The sequence below is a fragment of the Gouania willdenowi genome, chromosome 6 (genome assembly GCF_900634775.1).
Source record: "Gouania willdenowi chromosome 6, fGouWil2.1, whole genome shotgun sequence".
NCBI lineage: Eukaryota > Metazoa > Chordata > Actinopteri > Blenniiformes > Gobiesocidae > Gouania > Gouania willdenowi.
The window spans coordinates 71,490,830-71,508,281 of NC_041049.1; the positions used below are offsets into that span (position 1 = coordinate 71,490,830).

Consider the following 17,452-nt stretch of genomic DNA (forward strand, 5'->3'; position numbering starts at 1 on the left):
TGAACACCCAACACTGCACTGTCAGAAGAAGCTTCAACCTCACAATAGTCAGGAAACTTAGTTACACCACTTAGACTGAGTATTAGATTGAGGAATGTGGTTAGTCAACCAATAAAACTGTCAGTTTGCAGATTTAGATCTATAGACCTTGAGAAAACAACGTAATCTTAAAAAGATGTAAAAAGAAAATAGAACATGGCAAGAAAAAAATGACATTTGATTTAGTTTGTATTTGGTTAATTGGAAAGTTTGGACATTTACTAGATAAAAAGCAGGATTCTAAAGTAACGACATGGTTTGCCGTGGCCCTACCTCCAGTCACTCTCCTGCTGAAGTGGATTTCCTGCGAGATGGACAACATGCAAGAAGTTGCATCCCTCAAGATTACGACAAACATCCTTCAGCTCTGCGGGAGAAAGAAAAAACTTCTGGTCAGTTTTACTAATGGATCTCTTTGTTTGTTGCTTTGATGATTTGGTGCTGAATGTTTTTTGCTCCAACAAATGTTCATTTACACAACAAAACTGAGTCATGCTAGGTATTAATCTGAAGTGTGTGTGGTAACTCTGCATAGACGTATATTGTTGACCATCTGATCAGAGATAAAGTTGCTTCATAGCCTATATAAAACTTTTTAGTTACATAGTTAACAATGAAAGATCATATATACGTGTTATAACTAATAAAACATATGAATTAGACTTAAAGGATTTCTTTCCATAATGAATGAACAGTTTAGAGTAACTTTAGATACTCTTTATGCAATTAGCATATTTAATCACTATGAGCATCCATCACAGTCAGTGGGTTTTTAGTGCAGAAGAAACTTAAACAAAATGTGGGAAAAAATAAACAATAGTATGTATACACAAAATACAGTTGTTATCTGATCATGATGTTGCACTGTTTGCAGATAAAAAGCTCATTCTACTGTCTCAACTATTCATTTTCAAAATATTCAGAATAAAATATCAAACCTGTTATCAAGAAAAACAATAGAAATAATGATATTTTCTTAACACCTAAAATGCTGTTGCATTATGAGACAAGCATAAGGAAATGTCAATAAATGTTATTATTTATTGTCTGTCTGTAAATGTAGTGGTTGATTATGATCGTTTGTAGTTAGGCAGAAGTTACCGGAGAGAAGGTTGAATCGAAGATCCAAGTTTTGTAGGGACACAAAATCCCACATGGACGGCAGCTCAATGATCCTGATTAAAAACAGTGGGAGAACGTACGTTAGTGTTGCAGAGTGCAGAGTACACACAGTAGTAGATGAAATAAATATTCAAATATAAGGGTTGAGAACTGCATCTTCTAACCTTAGACTGAAATTCAAGCTTTGCAAGGCTTAAAATGAGTCCGTACCTGTTTTGGGCGACTGAGAGGTGGTGCATGAGGGGCAACCAGCAGGCACTGAGGCCTTGCAGAGAGCAGAGGTTGTTGTCATCAACATACAGCTCCCTGAGGAGAACCTGGTTGTTCAGAATGGGTATCTGTGGAAGAAAAACACCACAGCTGTCAGTTAACTGTACGGTCACACTGCACAGTTAGAGCGACTGACGCTCAGTGACCCCATTAATCATCGTCAGTTGTTTTAAGCCACGCTAGGGTTCCTTTGTTGGTGTCAGGCCTGAGTGAAGCTCAGCAGGTATAAAGCTAACCTCAATGTTCCTAAAGATATACTGTTTTACATGTTTAATGTACTGGTATAAATATAAATAAAGAGCATGATATCAATTATTTATAATATAATATAATATGGTGTAAATTAATTGATAAATATTTATTGCATATGTTGCATTAAAAATTCAGTGGTTTCCTGGAAGTTACTGCTTGAGAAAATGTGGATTCCGTATTACGTCATCTAAAATGCAGAATAATGGAAATCATTTAAATATCGGTGGATCTAGAAATATTGATTACAGCATTTTTTTTTCTTGATAATAGAAAAGCAGTCTCTAATAATTTATTCAATAAACATAATGTTGTTTTTGTTTTTTTCAATCAGCAATTGAGGTCAAAGTCTGGTCTGAATTCAAAGTTAAAATAACTCCAATGAGTCACAAGGAAAAGTCCTGAAGTAACTACCGTAACATAATACAATTATTTCATACCCAGTGATATTAATTTTAGGGCCCAAAGAGGTATATTTATGTCAGTATAATAATAAACCATTATATTGTATTTGTATTTATTTTTCACATATCAACAGAAATAAGTTTTAAAAAAAAAAATCAAAATGGTAGTGTGATACATTTTCATACTAATGTTCATACTAAAGCGTCTACGCTTCATTTAATAATTTATTCATGTTCAAAACATTGAGATCTGAGAATGCCGAGTTGTTTAGTATGAAACATCACAATTATCTCTGATGAGGAATCATAAAGATACTTTCACAACATTAATACTGTCATAAAATAAACCCCTTGTGTCCATTTTAACAATTCATTGCTTAGATTTTTAGAGTTTGACACATTCAGGGACGTCTGCTGTACATATTCTAGAGCTTTATAGAGTTATTTTAGGGTAAAGGAACATGTTTTTCTATCTACTAAATGTCTTGGACAATACCAGCAGCACTCCTCAGTGTGGTTTACCTCAGTAAGGCTGTTGGCTCGGAGGTCCAGTGAGTGGAGTAGAGAGCTGTTCTCCAGACCCTCGACAGCAGCCAGGTGGTTGTGTGAGAGGTCCAGGTGGAGGAGAGCAGGAACATCTCTGAGGCCTTCAGTGCTGATCAGCTGGTTGTGGTCCACTAACAACCTCTGCAGTCTCCTCGTGAACTCTAGACCAGCTACAAATAACAACAAGATGATAAATACTCAAGTATGCACTTAAAAAGGTACACACAAAAAGAAATGAAAAATGATAGAGAGAAAATGATAAATGCTTTACATTGACTAAACAATCATTTATTTGTTTTTTTATTTTTTAATTCTGAGTGTAAACCTTATGGATGGGAAATTACTGAATAAATAACAAAACAAAAAGTAAATAACTTCAACAAATAAGCATAAATAAGTTAGGAATATATATATATATATATATATATATATATATATTATATACAATCCGTGAGGGTTTTTTCAAATATGCAGTTTATCATTTTTTATTTCCACTGACGAAAAAGTTTCAAAGTAAAAGAATGAAAAAAGTAGGTGAAAAAAAGAGCTGCTGCCCTCTTGTGGACATTTGTAGGAATCAATAGGAGTGATGGTGTTTTTTTACTTTATTTATCCTCGTGGGGTAATTAAAAGGCAAAGAACGGCATATCAAGAAAATTAAAAAAAAAACAATAATAATAATTATAACAAATGAAAACAACACTAGTGATATTAATTATACACACCCACACAGAAAACAAGGAGGTTGTAAAGTAAACCAAATAACAATATGGTGATAAGGTGCCAAATGCTTATGTATAAGAAAAAATAAAAATGACAATAATGAATAAAATAAAATAAAGTAAATATACACGTGTAAACAGATTTTTATTTTTGATTATAGTAAGTCTTTTTGTTCAGGAGGACGACAGCTTGTGGCCCCGCTTTCTGCTTTTTCAAACTATTGATTACACTTTGGATCAAACATTATAAAGAGTCTGTTACAGGTATTTAACTCATGACTATTAGATGAAATAATGACTATTAATCCTCACCAATTCGAATGATTGAGTTGTGGGAGAGGTCCAGATAATCCAAATTGTTGACACCCCTCAAACCATGAATAGATGTTAGTTTGTTGTGAGAAAGTCGAAGGATGCGTAAACTGGTCATATTTTCACAGTCCACATATGAAATGTCATTTTCCTGTAAAAAGACAATAAATGTTGGTTTAATCTTCTTTAAAAATAACCACATTGGTTCTGAACACACCTGTACATCGACGTAGAGGAGCTTCTGTAACTTGCTGATGCCCTCCAAAGCTCGGAGGCCGCAGCGTGAGTGAGTGAAGGAGGAGGAGTGGGCACTGGGCCACAGTGGACAGACTACATCCATCCAAGTCTTCCAAAGTCACCATGGTTACCTGAAGGAGAGAGAGTTACATTGGTCCATCTTAGAAGAGCTACAAACTGCCAAATATACATTAATACATTAATGAATCAACTATTTTACTTAGACTAGATGATGAAAACCCACTAACCCACTGTGGGGCCACAAGAATATGATTGCCTGATCCAAGAGCCACATTATCAACAATCATGTCATCATTTAAACAATGACCAATCTGTGTATTAATACAAAAAAAAACAAAGGGTTTGGGCGTTTTTGTCAGTTTGTATATTTCTTTGTCATTTTTTTTATTTTTTTGTGTTTTTCTCATTTTATGTGTTGTCTGAATTTATTTTGGGATTTCTCCTGTTGGTTTGTATTTTTTGCAGTCATTTTGCATATTTCACTGTGTTTTGTAAATTTCTCTGTCTTTGGGTATTTTCTCATCATATTGTTATTTTTTCTAATTTGTGTATTTTTGTATACTTTTCTATCATTTGTTGTCATATTGTGTGTTTAGAGTCATTTTCTGGCCACCTGTATGAAGCTTTTATGCACTTTGAACCAATAAAAGCTGAACTATTTATGAAATGATTTTTTTAATCCCTGGTAATGATGGATGGATGTTACCTGCTCCAGAGATGTGCAGCCTGTGCAGTGCAGCAGTATGTTTGCACTCAGTGGAGGTAGATTGTCCTTCACTCTCCTCCTCGTCCTCTCCGTTCCTCTCTGGGATGAACCTTCATGTTTCCTCAGGTTCTGAAGGGACATCTTGGACCAGGGATTGCACTCCTTCATCCACAACAGTTTTTTCTGCTCCGTGTGGTCTGGAAGGCACTCGGTTGATTCGAGATGACTTCCGTCTCCAGATGTTGGACAGATGATTGGTCTTAAAGAGATGCTGGAGCAGGTTTTGTCAGAAGAGGAAATAAGATTTAAGGAGTGAAAAGCAGGAACGTTTAGTCCCTCTCTGCTTTTTTTTCTGTTGTATTTGTGTCAGTTTGGATGTTTTCTTCTTTGCTGTGTCTTTCCTGATCTCCAGTATCCAATATTCTACCACTTTTCAGCTCTTCCATGCGTTCTGTGACATTCTTCTTTTGGCCGTTCACTTCCTCATCTTCTCCTTATTTCCCTCTGTTTTTCCTTCTTCAACCCATCTTCACCTGCCTGCATTTTTTTCTGATTTCGTTCTGTCTGAACGTTTTTATTTGTTCGACCGCCGTCTTCCACTCCTTTATTTCATTTTTAACCTTTTTCCTTTCTATCACTTCAGAATCATTTCTCCTCTGTTTCTCCATTTTTCCACAGTTCTTCACTAACTGGTCAACGTATCTTATCACTTCCTCACTTCCGTTCTCATCCTTATCATTTATTTTCTGCTTATCTTCTTCTGAGTTTTTCAGCTTGGACATTGAATCACTTTGTGTAATTTCCTTCACTGACATCTTGCTTCCTGTCACCTCCATCATACACTTATCTTTTATTATTCTTTCTTTCTCTTCCTCTGTTATGTTTCTTTTCTCATCCTCTAGTTGCTTCATGTCTGTTTCCTGAATTGGTTTTTCTTCTTCATTTTGTTTCTTTATTTGTCTGTAATTCATAACAACCTCATGATTATCTTTTTTTACACTCTTCACCTCCTCCTGGTTCTCTTTTCTTTCTTCTTCTTCCTCTTTATTTCTTCTGCCAGTTTTCCTCTCTTCTTCCTTTAATTCTTCATCTTTTTTCCGCTTCAACTCCTCTTTCGCCATTTCCTCTCGCAATCTATTTTCCTCCTCACTTTTCCTTTTCTCTTCCTCCTCTTTCTTCCTCATCTCCTCCTCTTCTTCTTTCCTCTTTTTCCTCCTCTTTCAGCTTCCTCTCTTTCATTTTTCTCTTTTTTTCTTCCTTAATCAATCTCTCTTGACGCCTTTTCTCTTCCTTCTTCCTCTTCCTTTCTTCCCTTTCCACCATTTTCCTCTCATCTATTTCCTGTTGTCTTTTTTGCTCCACTTCGATCATCCTTTTAATGTCTTCAACTTGTTTTTGTCGGTTATTGATGTTTTCCTTAAACAAAAAAAATAATAATTTATGTTCCAAAGCTAGATACCAACATGTAGGAAATTGTTTAATTTACATAATTTAAATGTTAACACTGAACAGTATGTACTTGGTCAGGTGGGACAGGCTGCTCTTAAGTTAGCACTTGAGCTAACTAGCTAACAATAGAACAAACTAGACATATTAGCAGCATTTCTTACATTATTGCCATATACTGACATTGGCAATGTCTTACCGTCATCACTTATAACATATATTCTCATATTCAAATATTAAATGTTTAAGCCCAGTTCCAGTCTTGTTCTCCTGACAGGTGAGTTCTATACTCCAACAATATGTGCCGCAGACAGCAAGGTTAAGGTCAATTATAATACGAATTAATTACAATTATGGCATAATTATAATTGTAATTGTAAATGAAAAATATGTTGCTGTTGTAATTGGGTTTAAGATAATTGACTTTTTAATTGCAATTGGCATGGAAATTCTATAAGAACTGTCAATTACAACTTAATTAAATGCAAACCCGGGGAACCATGTTACAGTTCTATAGCTTACACATAGTTAACAATTATTCAAATATGTTTCCCACTACCTGTCACTTCTCTTCAGAATCATTTTACCATTTTTGAAAGAAAAAGCCTCAGACACCCACACCAAAAATATTAATACCAATATGTTTATTGATTAGGAAGACTAACAAAGTAACCAAGAGGTTAAAAAAAACTAATGAGATGATAGTTATTAGTTTTTATGTATTATACAGCTCATTTAGGACCAGTTATCATTAGAGATGCTAAGAGAAAGCTAACACAAGAGGAAGGTCACGTTTTATGGGCTTATTTATTCCAGGTTTGGTATTTATGATTATTAGTAATTGAATTTAGTAATTGAGAACATAATTGTAATTTCCTTGTAGGGGGAAATGATAATTGTAATTGGAAAAAATGCAGGTCACCATAATTGTATTTGAGTTGCAATTCAACATGGATAATTGAAGACATAATTGTAATTGAAAAATGTAATTGAACCCCACCGTGGCAGACAGTGATAGTAAATATTATAAATATTACCTGCTGAAGCTGTAACTCATGCTCAAGTTTCTCATAATCTCTCCTTTTGTTCAGCTCGAGTTCCACCTGATTATGCTGATGAAAATAATAATGAATTCACAAGGTAAATACGTATTTGGCAATTGAAAATAAGAGACAACTGAAAATTAGAAAATATGACAACATATATAATACAAGGAAAACAGAAGACTGACCTTGACCTTAAATATAATTTTGAGCAAAGGTCAAGGTCACACAATGAAAGGAAATGTTGTTCAATGGTAAAAGTCTGAGCACTCTTTTTTTTTGGTGACATCATGAATTTTGACCCCTACCAATCTTTTTACTGGTAGGTCGTACAGCTTCGGTCCAATGAAATAAAATACTCCACTTGAGATGAGCTTTTCATAAATATAAGCATCAAACTTGTACAATAAATATTCATAGAGATATGGAGAAAAAAAGACACAACCTTGACCTTGATCTTGACTATTTGGCTCCAAAAAAGTTCTACAAATAATTGTTGACATTGTTAATATGAGATGATATATGTGTCATTAGTGCTGCATTAATAGATAGGAGGAGTTCCACGACAAAGAAAAATAATAATAATAACTCCTATGATTACATTGTATTTGGCAGATTTCAAATGTCAAATACAATAATGTGTTAAGCTGGTTTAAACAGTGACATAACAGTGTTTTATTATTCTACATGGGGTTTATCAGAGGTTTTCTGGTTCTGAGATTTCTTACCTTAGCCTTTGATGGCAAAAGTTTAACAAAATACATCACTTGAAGGTAAAATATTAGATATTGTCACACAGTATTAAATTAACATGTAGACTGTGTGAGGTCCAGCTTCATTTTAATCAATAATATTCAAGAGATAACAACATCCAGGAGTTTAAGATGTTGGATCTTATCATATCTACTCATGATTTTAACGTTTGGTGCATTTATAGTGAGACATCTGCAGGTACCATGAAAATGCAGATTTAATTGAATAAACACAAAATCAGTTACTACACTACATTAACACATCACTACCACTGGATAGAAAAATTATTGAAAAAACATTGAGTTTAAAACTAAAACAACAGACTTTAATTATAAAGTTGTTTGTAATATTATTGCCATCCATCCTCAAACTCTCTAAAGCCTTACATAATGAAATGATAATTACTTTACCTTCTCTGATGTCATTATCTTTTGCAGATCTTCTTGAAAGTGAATTTCTCTCCGTTTCCTTTGCTTCTCCTCCTGGTTGTTTTTACACTTCACTAAATCATGAATGTATTTCTCCTTTAAGCTTTCATCCAGTGCACCATCATCTGAGACATAAATGAGCCAGAAAGGATAAGAAGATAAATGTGACAATTGTCATTCATACATCTGATATATACTAATGACATTTACTTTAGGTTTGCAACCTTTACATTCAAAGCAGTTATTTTGCCTAATTTCACCTAAAGTCCTTCTGGAGGCAAAAAAAAATTCAAATTATATCAAATCATTTAATTAATTAAATTGTATTAATTTTGTTAATTATCTTAGCAGGGATTTAAAACTTAAGGTTAGCCACAGGTTCAGGTGAAGTTGATGTTCTGCAGATGTTTCATTAGGTGACGTACGGAGTTATTGCACAATGTGATTTATTTTTTTGGTTAGCAAATGGTTTTATCATAATTCTATTTGAAGTTAATGTCATTAATAATCAATACCCTCTGTGAGAAATAACAACTCAATATCTCATTTTTTAAAGCTATAGGGAGCCATTGCAAAAGAGTCAAAGAGCCACACGAGGCTCCAGAGCCACAGGTTGCAGACCCCTGCTTTAGAACATGGTGGGAGGTGAACACAAACTATGCAAACAGCGACCCCTTGTGGTACATATTTTAATACCTTCAGTGTTGGGATGCTTATTTAAGAAGGTGTCATCATTCTGGTTCTCCTCGTTTTTATTCTATACAAAATAAATAAAAACACCTCTGTTAGCATGCACTATGGAATAATGTGTTTAATAAGATAAGAAAGAGACGGTTTCACCTGCTCATCCAGCGTTTGTAGATCTTTATTAGGGATATTCATCTCCTGCCCCTCAGTGTAATGAGATGCTGGGGAATTTAAAAATAAAAATAAACAAATAGAATCTGTCAGAAATGAATTATTTGCTGTTTTTATTTTGGGAAAATAAACATTTTGTTACCTTCTAGCTCATTGAGGATAAGTCGCTCACATACTGCTGCTCTGCTTTGAGAAATCTCAAAGTAGCTGAGTAACGACTGTGGAATCTCTTCTGAGGCCTAAAGCAAAATGGTGAACTTTAGAATATCATGAGATGTACATATATATTAAAAAAAAGTATCATGAGACATAGAAAACTGTAGAGAATGCATGAGCTGCAAATTTAGTTAAAGAATGGAATTAGATGTGTTGAGATCCTCTGACTTCTAAACTAACTAAATCATGCTGAACTAAGGCTGAAATGTGAGATGGCATACAGGTTCTGATGATTGGAACAGTCTTGGGTATAAGAGGTCATCTAGACCAGTGCTTCTCAAACTTTTTAACCTGCAATCTCCAAAATAAAGGTCCCAGATAGCAGGGACCCCTCCAAAATAAAGGTCCCAGATAGCAGGGACCCTCCAAAATAAAGGTCCCAGATAGCAGGGACCCTCCAAAATAAAGGTCCCAGAGAGCGGGGACCACCACTGAAGGTGGTTGAACACAGACATGAACATTGAAGAACAGTCATGTGGAGACAGGACCATCTATAAGGGGGAATAAAGGGGAGAGATTTTTGGGGTCCATCCATAAAGTCAGTAAAATGATGGTCTATTGTTCTATGAATCTGTGATAACCACATTTATTTATTCATCTGAATAATATCCACTGTTATCCAGGAACGTTTATTATTATTATTACTATAGTCATCTTAAAGATGGAAATCCTGGTTTTAATCACTAATAAAATGGTTCAAAGTGACCAAAAATGTTGGAAAAGGTGGTGAAATGAGATTTTAAAAAACACAGAAATTGGTTAAAAGTTGCAAATTAGAGTGGATAAAAACAGACAGAAAAAGTGGTAAAAATTTCTAAGCATGAAATATGATGAAAAGAGGTTAAAAGTGACAATAATAGGTCAACATATGTGACATTAGGTGGAAATAGTGATGGAAAGGGTTTAAAAGTGAAAATATCCTGAAAATTGAAAAAATGTGCAGAAAAGGCATTGAAATGTAATACAGAAGTGTAGCAAAAATGCATTAAAAGGAGCAAAAATATGGCGAGAAAATGTGATGAAAATAGGTTAAAACACAGACAGTTTGGTTGTTGCAGAAAAAGGGTAAAAATAAACAAAAATGGGTTCAAATTGTTCAAAAAATATATTTCATCTTGAAGGGATGTAGCGACCCCCTCCCAGTGTCTATTTATTCTACTAATAAAGCATGTGTTGGTTAATTAGTCTTACAGTAAAATAAAACACACAGATATTAATGTGAACTTCACAGCTATCAAATATATTCATCATTTGTATTTATTTATATATTACGGAAGCATAGACCTCCAGGAGACAATATATGTTCGATCACTATATTGTACAAACATATTAGTATATGTTCAAACAATATCATTTTATTGTTATTTTTGTGTATAATTGTATTGTTCATACGATATATAAGATCTGCTCATAAACGTGAAAATATCAGAAGATATTTTGTCAACTTATCCCTATGTTAAGGGTTAAATTTTAAATAATTAATTTTTACCATTGCTTTGTGGGCATAAAATGATGCATTATATTTTCGTCATAATAAAAAACAATAATAATAAATTTTATTAGTGTTTAACTATTTATTTAGTTGAACTATTTATCCATTTTTAAGAAGTTTGAAAATGATTTTTAATTGTTTATATCAACACTTGCCTGATCTTCATCACAATCCGTAGAATCTTCCTTTTCTTCAGTTTCAATAAAGTTATGATCGTTTGTCTCCAGCATTGTTCACAATACACACGATGTTTACTGTACACACGAGTATCGTAGAAACCGCGAATCGTCAAGTTTCGTTTTAGATGATGTATTTATTTAACATGTAGAATGTTGTTTCTGCTAGCCTTTTAACTAGCACGGTTACTATGGAAACCACGCAACGTGCTACGTAATCTCGAAAGGGACAAATTAAGCGAAGATTGCAAAACGTGACATGCACGTGTTTCTTTCAGATACAGTTATGCTTCTGTTTATTTAACCAACAAATGATAAATATTAGTGTAGAAATGTGCGAGGAGTCCATTGTGAGCCTTTAGTTGGTTTATTCATAACTTCACAACGTGACTGTATCCGTAGAATAAGAGAAGTGGAGCATGCGCACTGTTGACCAGTACGGCAAGCGATGAAGAACAATCAGAACAGAATGATTTACAATTAGTAATCAAATCGTGTTGTTTTTTATATTAGAAACAGTTAAAAATAAGAACTCTTTATTTTGTGTTCCTGGGTAACAATAAACCACATGTTCTGATGTAAATGAGTCTTAAATTTATCAATAGGAGTAAATAAGCATGTATTTATATTTGTTTTGTAATGTAGCATTATGAGACACTCGTTGATTAAAATGTGTGTGTTGTGTGTGCACAGTGGGACGCACATCAGTGTGAAATAATAAGTATAAATAGGTGAATAAAAATGACTCTGCTAAAAGTAAAAGTATTGAAGTTGCTCCCTTACTTGAGTAAAAGTAAAAAGGTACTAAATGTACTTAAGTAAAAAAGTAAAACAAATGTCCCTTCAATAATAAGAGAGGTTTTTAAACCAGCAAATTCCATATCTTTTTATTTATTTTTTTAATAACTTGTATAACACTGGGAAACAAGTTAAATCTGTTCCCATTAATGAACACCTGGAGAATTAATCTCTCATTATAAATACATTTTGTAAATAAAATGTTCCTAGAAATAAAAAATAAATTAAAAAAAATGCTAAACTAAACCCAAAGCAGCTTTGAGTTTAACATTTTTTAAAAACATGAAAATATTAAACATAAAACTAAAGGACCGTCCTAACAGAAAAAAAGCTCAAACTACCAATATTTTTCAGTTTAAGAGAATCATGTTCTCCAGGTTTCTGGAATGAGACGTGGCCTTTTTGGTGAGAAAATGACACATTGACGAGCAACTCCTTAACAAACAGTAGTTTATTTTATTAAGTATAAGTATAGCAAGTATATAATGAACCATATGTACTTGTACTAGAAAGTATACTAATTTAATACTTCTTCGGACTAATTTGGAACATTTTAAGTTTATAAAAGTATACTTTAAGTATACTTTCTACGGTAATTTTAAGTACACTTATCTATAAACTACTAGTATTTATTTATTTATTTTCTAAATTTTAAATACCTCCCTCTTCCCTCAAGGGAAATTCAGGTTTTTTTTTTTTTTTTTTGCTGCTTCACGGTAATTTTTACTATGAAGGGAGGACACCCAGAGCAGTGTTGGGGTTTGGCACATCGGCAGTGCTCGGGAGGCACCCTTCCAGATACCAGAACAACTTCCATATTTTGTCCGCATCGGGACTTGAACCAAGTATACTTCACTATACTTTTCTTAAGCATATAATATAGTACTGTATATAAAAAGTACACTTCAAGTATACTGCCTTAGTTTTAGTATAAAATAATATACTTATTGTACACTTGAATAAACTACTTTTTGCTAAGGAATAGCCTCTCCTACCGCGTCGGTTTGCTTCTTTTTACATTGTGACGTCATCTTCAAAGGTCTTAAAAATAACAAGCTCATTTTCAAAATGGAATTTCTATGGAAATGAGTCATTTCAAATGAGCACATTTTGATAAACGAGGTTTGTGTGTGTGTTGGTGCTCGATTGCTCTTCTGTTTATACCTGTGGCTGGGTTAACCATGTGTGTCAAACTCAAGGCGCAGGGGTCCAAATCCGGCCATTTGAATCATCCAGTTTGGCCTACAGGAGAAAGCAAAAATAACAGAGAAATCATGAATGTGTGTGTTTTAATGACCAACTATTTCAGTTGTAAAAATACTCACATTCAGTGACACTCTACAATAGTTTTCACATGGTTAATATAATGTGGTGCCAGTCATTTTGTATTTGAATTTGTTGTGAAAACTTTCCATTCTTAAAAAAAAAAAAACTAAATTTTCCCTCAAATTCGCTTTCCATGCAATTTCCTCAAATTAAATAAAAATTGGTCACAAAATCAAGGAAATTTAAGTGAAGACTGATATCTGTCACTTATTGCTTGGATACTGTCGTTGCTTTAAATACTTTTCATTTCATTCATAAGCAGAAGTGCAAACTGCGGCACATTTATGTTGAAATTGCATGATTGCCTTCACTACAAAGATGGGCGTCATTAAACACTATAATAATGACATAATGTGTTGGTAGCACATAGAGAGGTTTAGCATTGTGCAGCTAGTCCTCATGTTCAATAGAAATGCTTTATTTATTTGGCAAGACAACATTATCCAACCCACCGCTGTGGATTTAAGAACCTGTATTAGACTCCCTCCACCTTTGGTGTGTTAATGCATAAAGTCTAGTTTTAGTTGAAAATATTAAAAATATTCATGCAAAACTCTTTAAACAAAAAGCTGTGACATGAGCTCATGTCCTTTTACTGTTACCTTTACTTTTTAGCAAAAATACAATATTAAATCAATTTGGTGTTATTGCATCTAATAAGTTTTTCTTTTTTTTAATCATTTGCTTGCATTAGAATTTATATGACCTGCTTCTAACCATTTAGAAAAAAACACAAAATGATAAATTGGCTAAAAGATATGTAGAAACGATACTAGTGATATGTATTACTGGTGTTAATGGTACAGTATATATTAGAGAGTTGTTATTCTTTAACCAAAGCAAATCTTTCCCAACGCTCACACTGTGACTTTAACAGGAAAAAATATGTGTGGGCTTTTTTGACATCCAGCTAGAAAGGAGGTCTGTTAGTAGACCTTGTAGGTGAAAAGCATGAACAGAGGAACACAAATGGCTTTAGTCATGAACAATGTGCAATTATTGATGGCATTCTTGATCACGATGACTGGTTTCTTTCTTCTGTTTGGAGAACTGTGAGCTCCTATTGTAAACCTTCTCACTGTAAAGATTCCAGGGTCCCACACAGGTTTTTCCAGAACCTTCCAAAAACAAAAATGATGTTTTGTTCTTTAAAGTTTCAAAGGAAACCAACACTTGTTCTCCTGTTTAGAAAAGAAAAATGGTTTCTCTATTTTAATGATGTTTACAAATGAAACAGAAGTCATAAAGGTATACCAGAATGACAATGAACTACTTTCCCATGAAATAGGCTCAACATCTTCAAAAATGTCTCTACTTTTTACACAGACTTATATTTTCATAGAACGCCATCATGGGTCAAAGCACAACTTCACTGCTAAGGCTGATGAACAGATACGGGACAGTTTTTGCAAAAGTCAAATCGCCAGTACTCTATGTTTTATTATGTCCTCTAAGATTCATTGACCAAGTTCAATTGCTTACAAATCCTCCGTCAGCATGGCTTGTCTGCTCTGATTAGGGCCCAGTCCTTTGTTGGTGGGTAAGGTGTCCATTGCTTTTGTCTAAGTGCACAGAACCCAGACAGTGGCCAGACAGATACACACTGCAGATTTATACAGCAGATTATGCCAGTCAATGGTGGCTCCGTCCCCAACGCAGCAGTGGTTTGGACAGCAGCTGTGTGTTTACACTGTCAAGGGTTTTCTGTTACTGGTCTGTAGCCATTATCTTGGCAGCCATTGGATCCATCTGGCCTATCAATTCCATCTAGAGTCCATGACAAAGGTAGGGATTGGAGTGAAAAACTACCAGCGACATCCATAACCAGCATTAAACTTTCTAATGCTTGTCCAGAGAATTTATAAACATACGATATAGTTGATTCTCAAAACGGACTCATGCTAATACAAGACTATTGGTATTTGGTAACCTTGGCAACACCTTTCATTCTTGAAGTGAACATTTCAAACCCCAAGGTTTGTGAGGAAAAAAATGAATAACAATAAAAAACAAAAACCATAATTAAATAAAAATGCATGTCAAAAATAAAAATGTGATTTAAAACCATGAGTAAATCGAATCATTCTCCTTAAGATTATAAACCTCTGAAAACAAAACCTGTAAATTGACCTGATTGAGGCCTGAAATTATCACGTGCATGTGAGGCGCAAAACTTTTAAGTATAAGCTAATCCTCTGTAAAATCCATCGTAAGGCTTATTGCTCTGGTGTTGCATACTTGGAGTTATCTGCTGTCAAATCAGCTCTGATTTATGCAGAAAAAAACCTTCACTAGGTTCTTTTTTTGTTTCACCTTCTCTGCTGAGACTCCAGCTGGTCTTGAGACCCAGGTTCACCCAGTTTATACAGTTTCTGAACTTACGTTGAGTAGATTCACAGCAGCTGTAACTCATATGGAACTCAATCCAGATTTAGTTTGTCTTTCAAAGTTAAAATCATGTTGGCAGTGTGACCTTTGCACTTTTAAATCTGCCTCAAATGACTGTGGGATTACTGTGATAAGATCCCCCCCCACATGAGGGGGTGCTGGGAATGTGTTGCTGGAGGTTCAGGAATTTCATTCTCAATTTCATTTAAAATCAAGTTTTATTTTGGAATATCTTGTATAATTTACCATATTTTTAAATGTCTCACTTTATAATGGGAACAAACATCAAAGTCGTTCTGTGCTGAGTTTGCATGTTCTATGTACAGTATAGGGTACAACATGTTGCTCAGACGGTCCAAAAACAGGCAAGTTAGATTAATTGGTATATCTAAATTTACATAATATATCTGTGTATTTACACTGGTTTTACTTTATCTTTGTTTACCTATTTATCTAACTTTTTTTTGTTGTTTTGTTATTTTTATTATTATTGTTTTTGTGTATATGTATGTGTTTATATAAATATATGCATACAGTATTTTTTCTTATTTTTGTGTATATATATGTATATATATATATATATATATATACATATATATTATTATAATTATCAATATTATCATTTTTTTGTGTATATGTGAGTTGGGGGGTATATAGTGTGTGATGTTTTTGTTTGAATAACAAAAATTAGTTGTATCTACCTTGAGAAGAATAAATGTAAGATTATAGTTTTTAGCATTGTTTTAAACTGATTATCAACCACTTAATAACTTCTACACAAATGCGTCATCGAGCTCTATTTGTACAGGATTTATCAGCTTACATTATGATAAACCGTCTGTCCAAACATCCATCTTGTTTGTCCAGGCCTGTTTTACACATTGTATTATTTTTGTTGACCTGCATCTTGTCCAGTTATCTTGTTTTGTCTCAATGTTTGACTCAATAATCTTAATATTATCAGAGCTGCAACAAAAGATGACCAACAAAAGATGACGGTCAACTCTTCAATACTAGAAGGTGTTTCTCTCTTTGTAATACATGAGGAACAGAATAAAAAGAGAAATAAAAAGGGAAGACCTTGAACTCTTCACTTAAGACCAGAGCAAGAAGAAAAACAATGAAGCTACTATTCTAAAGACAATATGACACTTTAGTTTGTGGAAGACACAACAGCAGCTGAAGGCGATAACATTCATCACTACAAAGTGTTTCCATTCAGTTTTGTGCTTCTTTTGTGGATTCAAACTCACACCCCACCACCACCCCCACCCCCACCCCCCAATGCTTCATTTTGACTCTTGTTCTCAATGTGAAACTAAAACATTAAACAACATCGAGGTCGTCACATGGACGTCATTGTAATCTCAGCAAAGGACGTTTTCTTTTGTCTTATCAAGTTAGTCCCAAGATGCACTTTGTTTATCACAGCACAACGACCAAATCTAGCAGACACAGAACAAAGGGATCGCACTGGGAACACAGCCTGTTTTTAAAGATATCAGTTTAAGGAATAGCTTCAATAGCATCTCTAGTTAATATATATACATATATATAGTTTATATAGTTTATGTACATTCTTGAATCTAGTAATATGCTTGCGTATAAAACCATACCTCTTTAATTAATTCATATAATGTGTTGAACTGTCCTTGAGCAAGACACTGAACCATTAGTTGTTACAAACTTACGGTGTTAGTTACAAACATTGCTCACTGAGGACCCCTGCTGGTTAATATTTACGGGGTGTTTTTTAGGATATTAGACCCACTGTAGTTGTTTTTAAAAGCCCTTTGTACAGTCACTCCTGTAGATTCTATGCAGCTTTCAACTTATCCTGATTTACTATGACTACCTGTCAACATTGAGCTGTTCTACAAAGCTGCATTTAAGACAATTT

The 17,452-nt window shown here is 34.0% G+C and overlaps 1 protein-coding gene across 1 annotated transcript in view; it reads right to left on the reverse strand.

Moving 5' to 3' along the window:
• lrriq1 (leucine-rich repeats and IQ motif containing 1) overlaps positions 1-11,217 on the reverse strand; it is a 33,542-nt gene extending 22,325 nt beyond the window's left edge. The window contains 16 exon segments of the mRNA XM_028448350.1: positions 313-406; positions 1,141-1,214; positions 1,372-1,499; positions 2,607-2,800; positions 3,665-3,815; positions 3,882-3,963; positions 3,965-4,032; positions 4,629-4,990; positions 5,152-5,837; positions 5,839-6,044; positions 7,112-7,186; positions 8,281-8,423; positions 8,995-9,055; positions 9,139-9,206; positions 9,299-9,395; positions 11,020-11,217. Coding sequence (XP_028304151.1) covers positions 313-406; positions 1,141-1,214; positions 1,372-1,499; positions 2,607-2,800; positions 3,665-3,815; positions 3,882-3,963; positions 3,965-4,032; positions 4,629-4,990; positions 5,152-5,837; positions 5,839-6,044; positions 7,112-7,186; positions 8,281-8,423; positions 8,995-9,055; positions 9,139-9,206; positions 9,299-9,395; positions 11,020-11,094 — 2,564 coding nt within the window. The 5' untranslated portion in view covers positions 11,095-11,217.
• Positions 11,218-17,452: the final 6,235 nt, after the last annotated feature.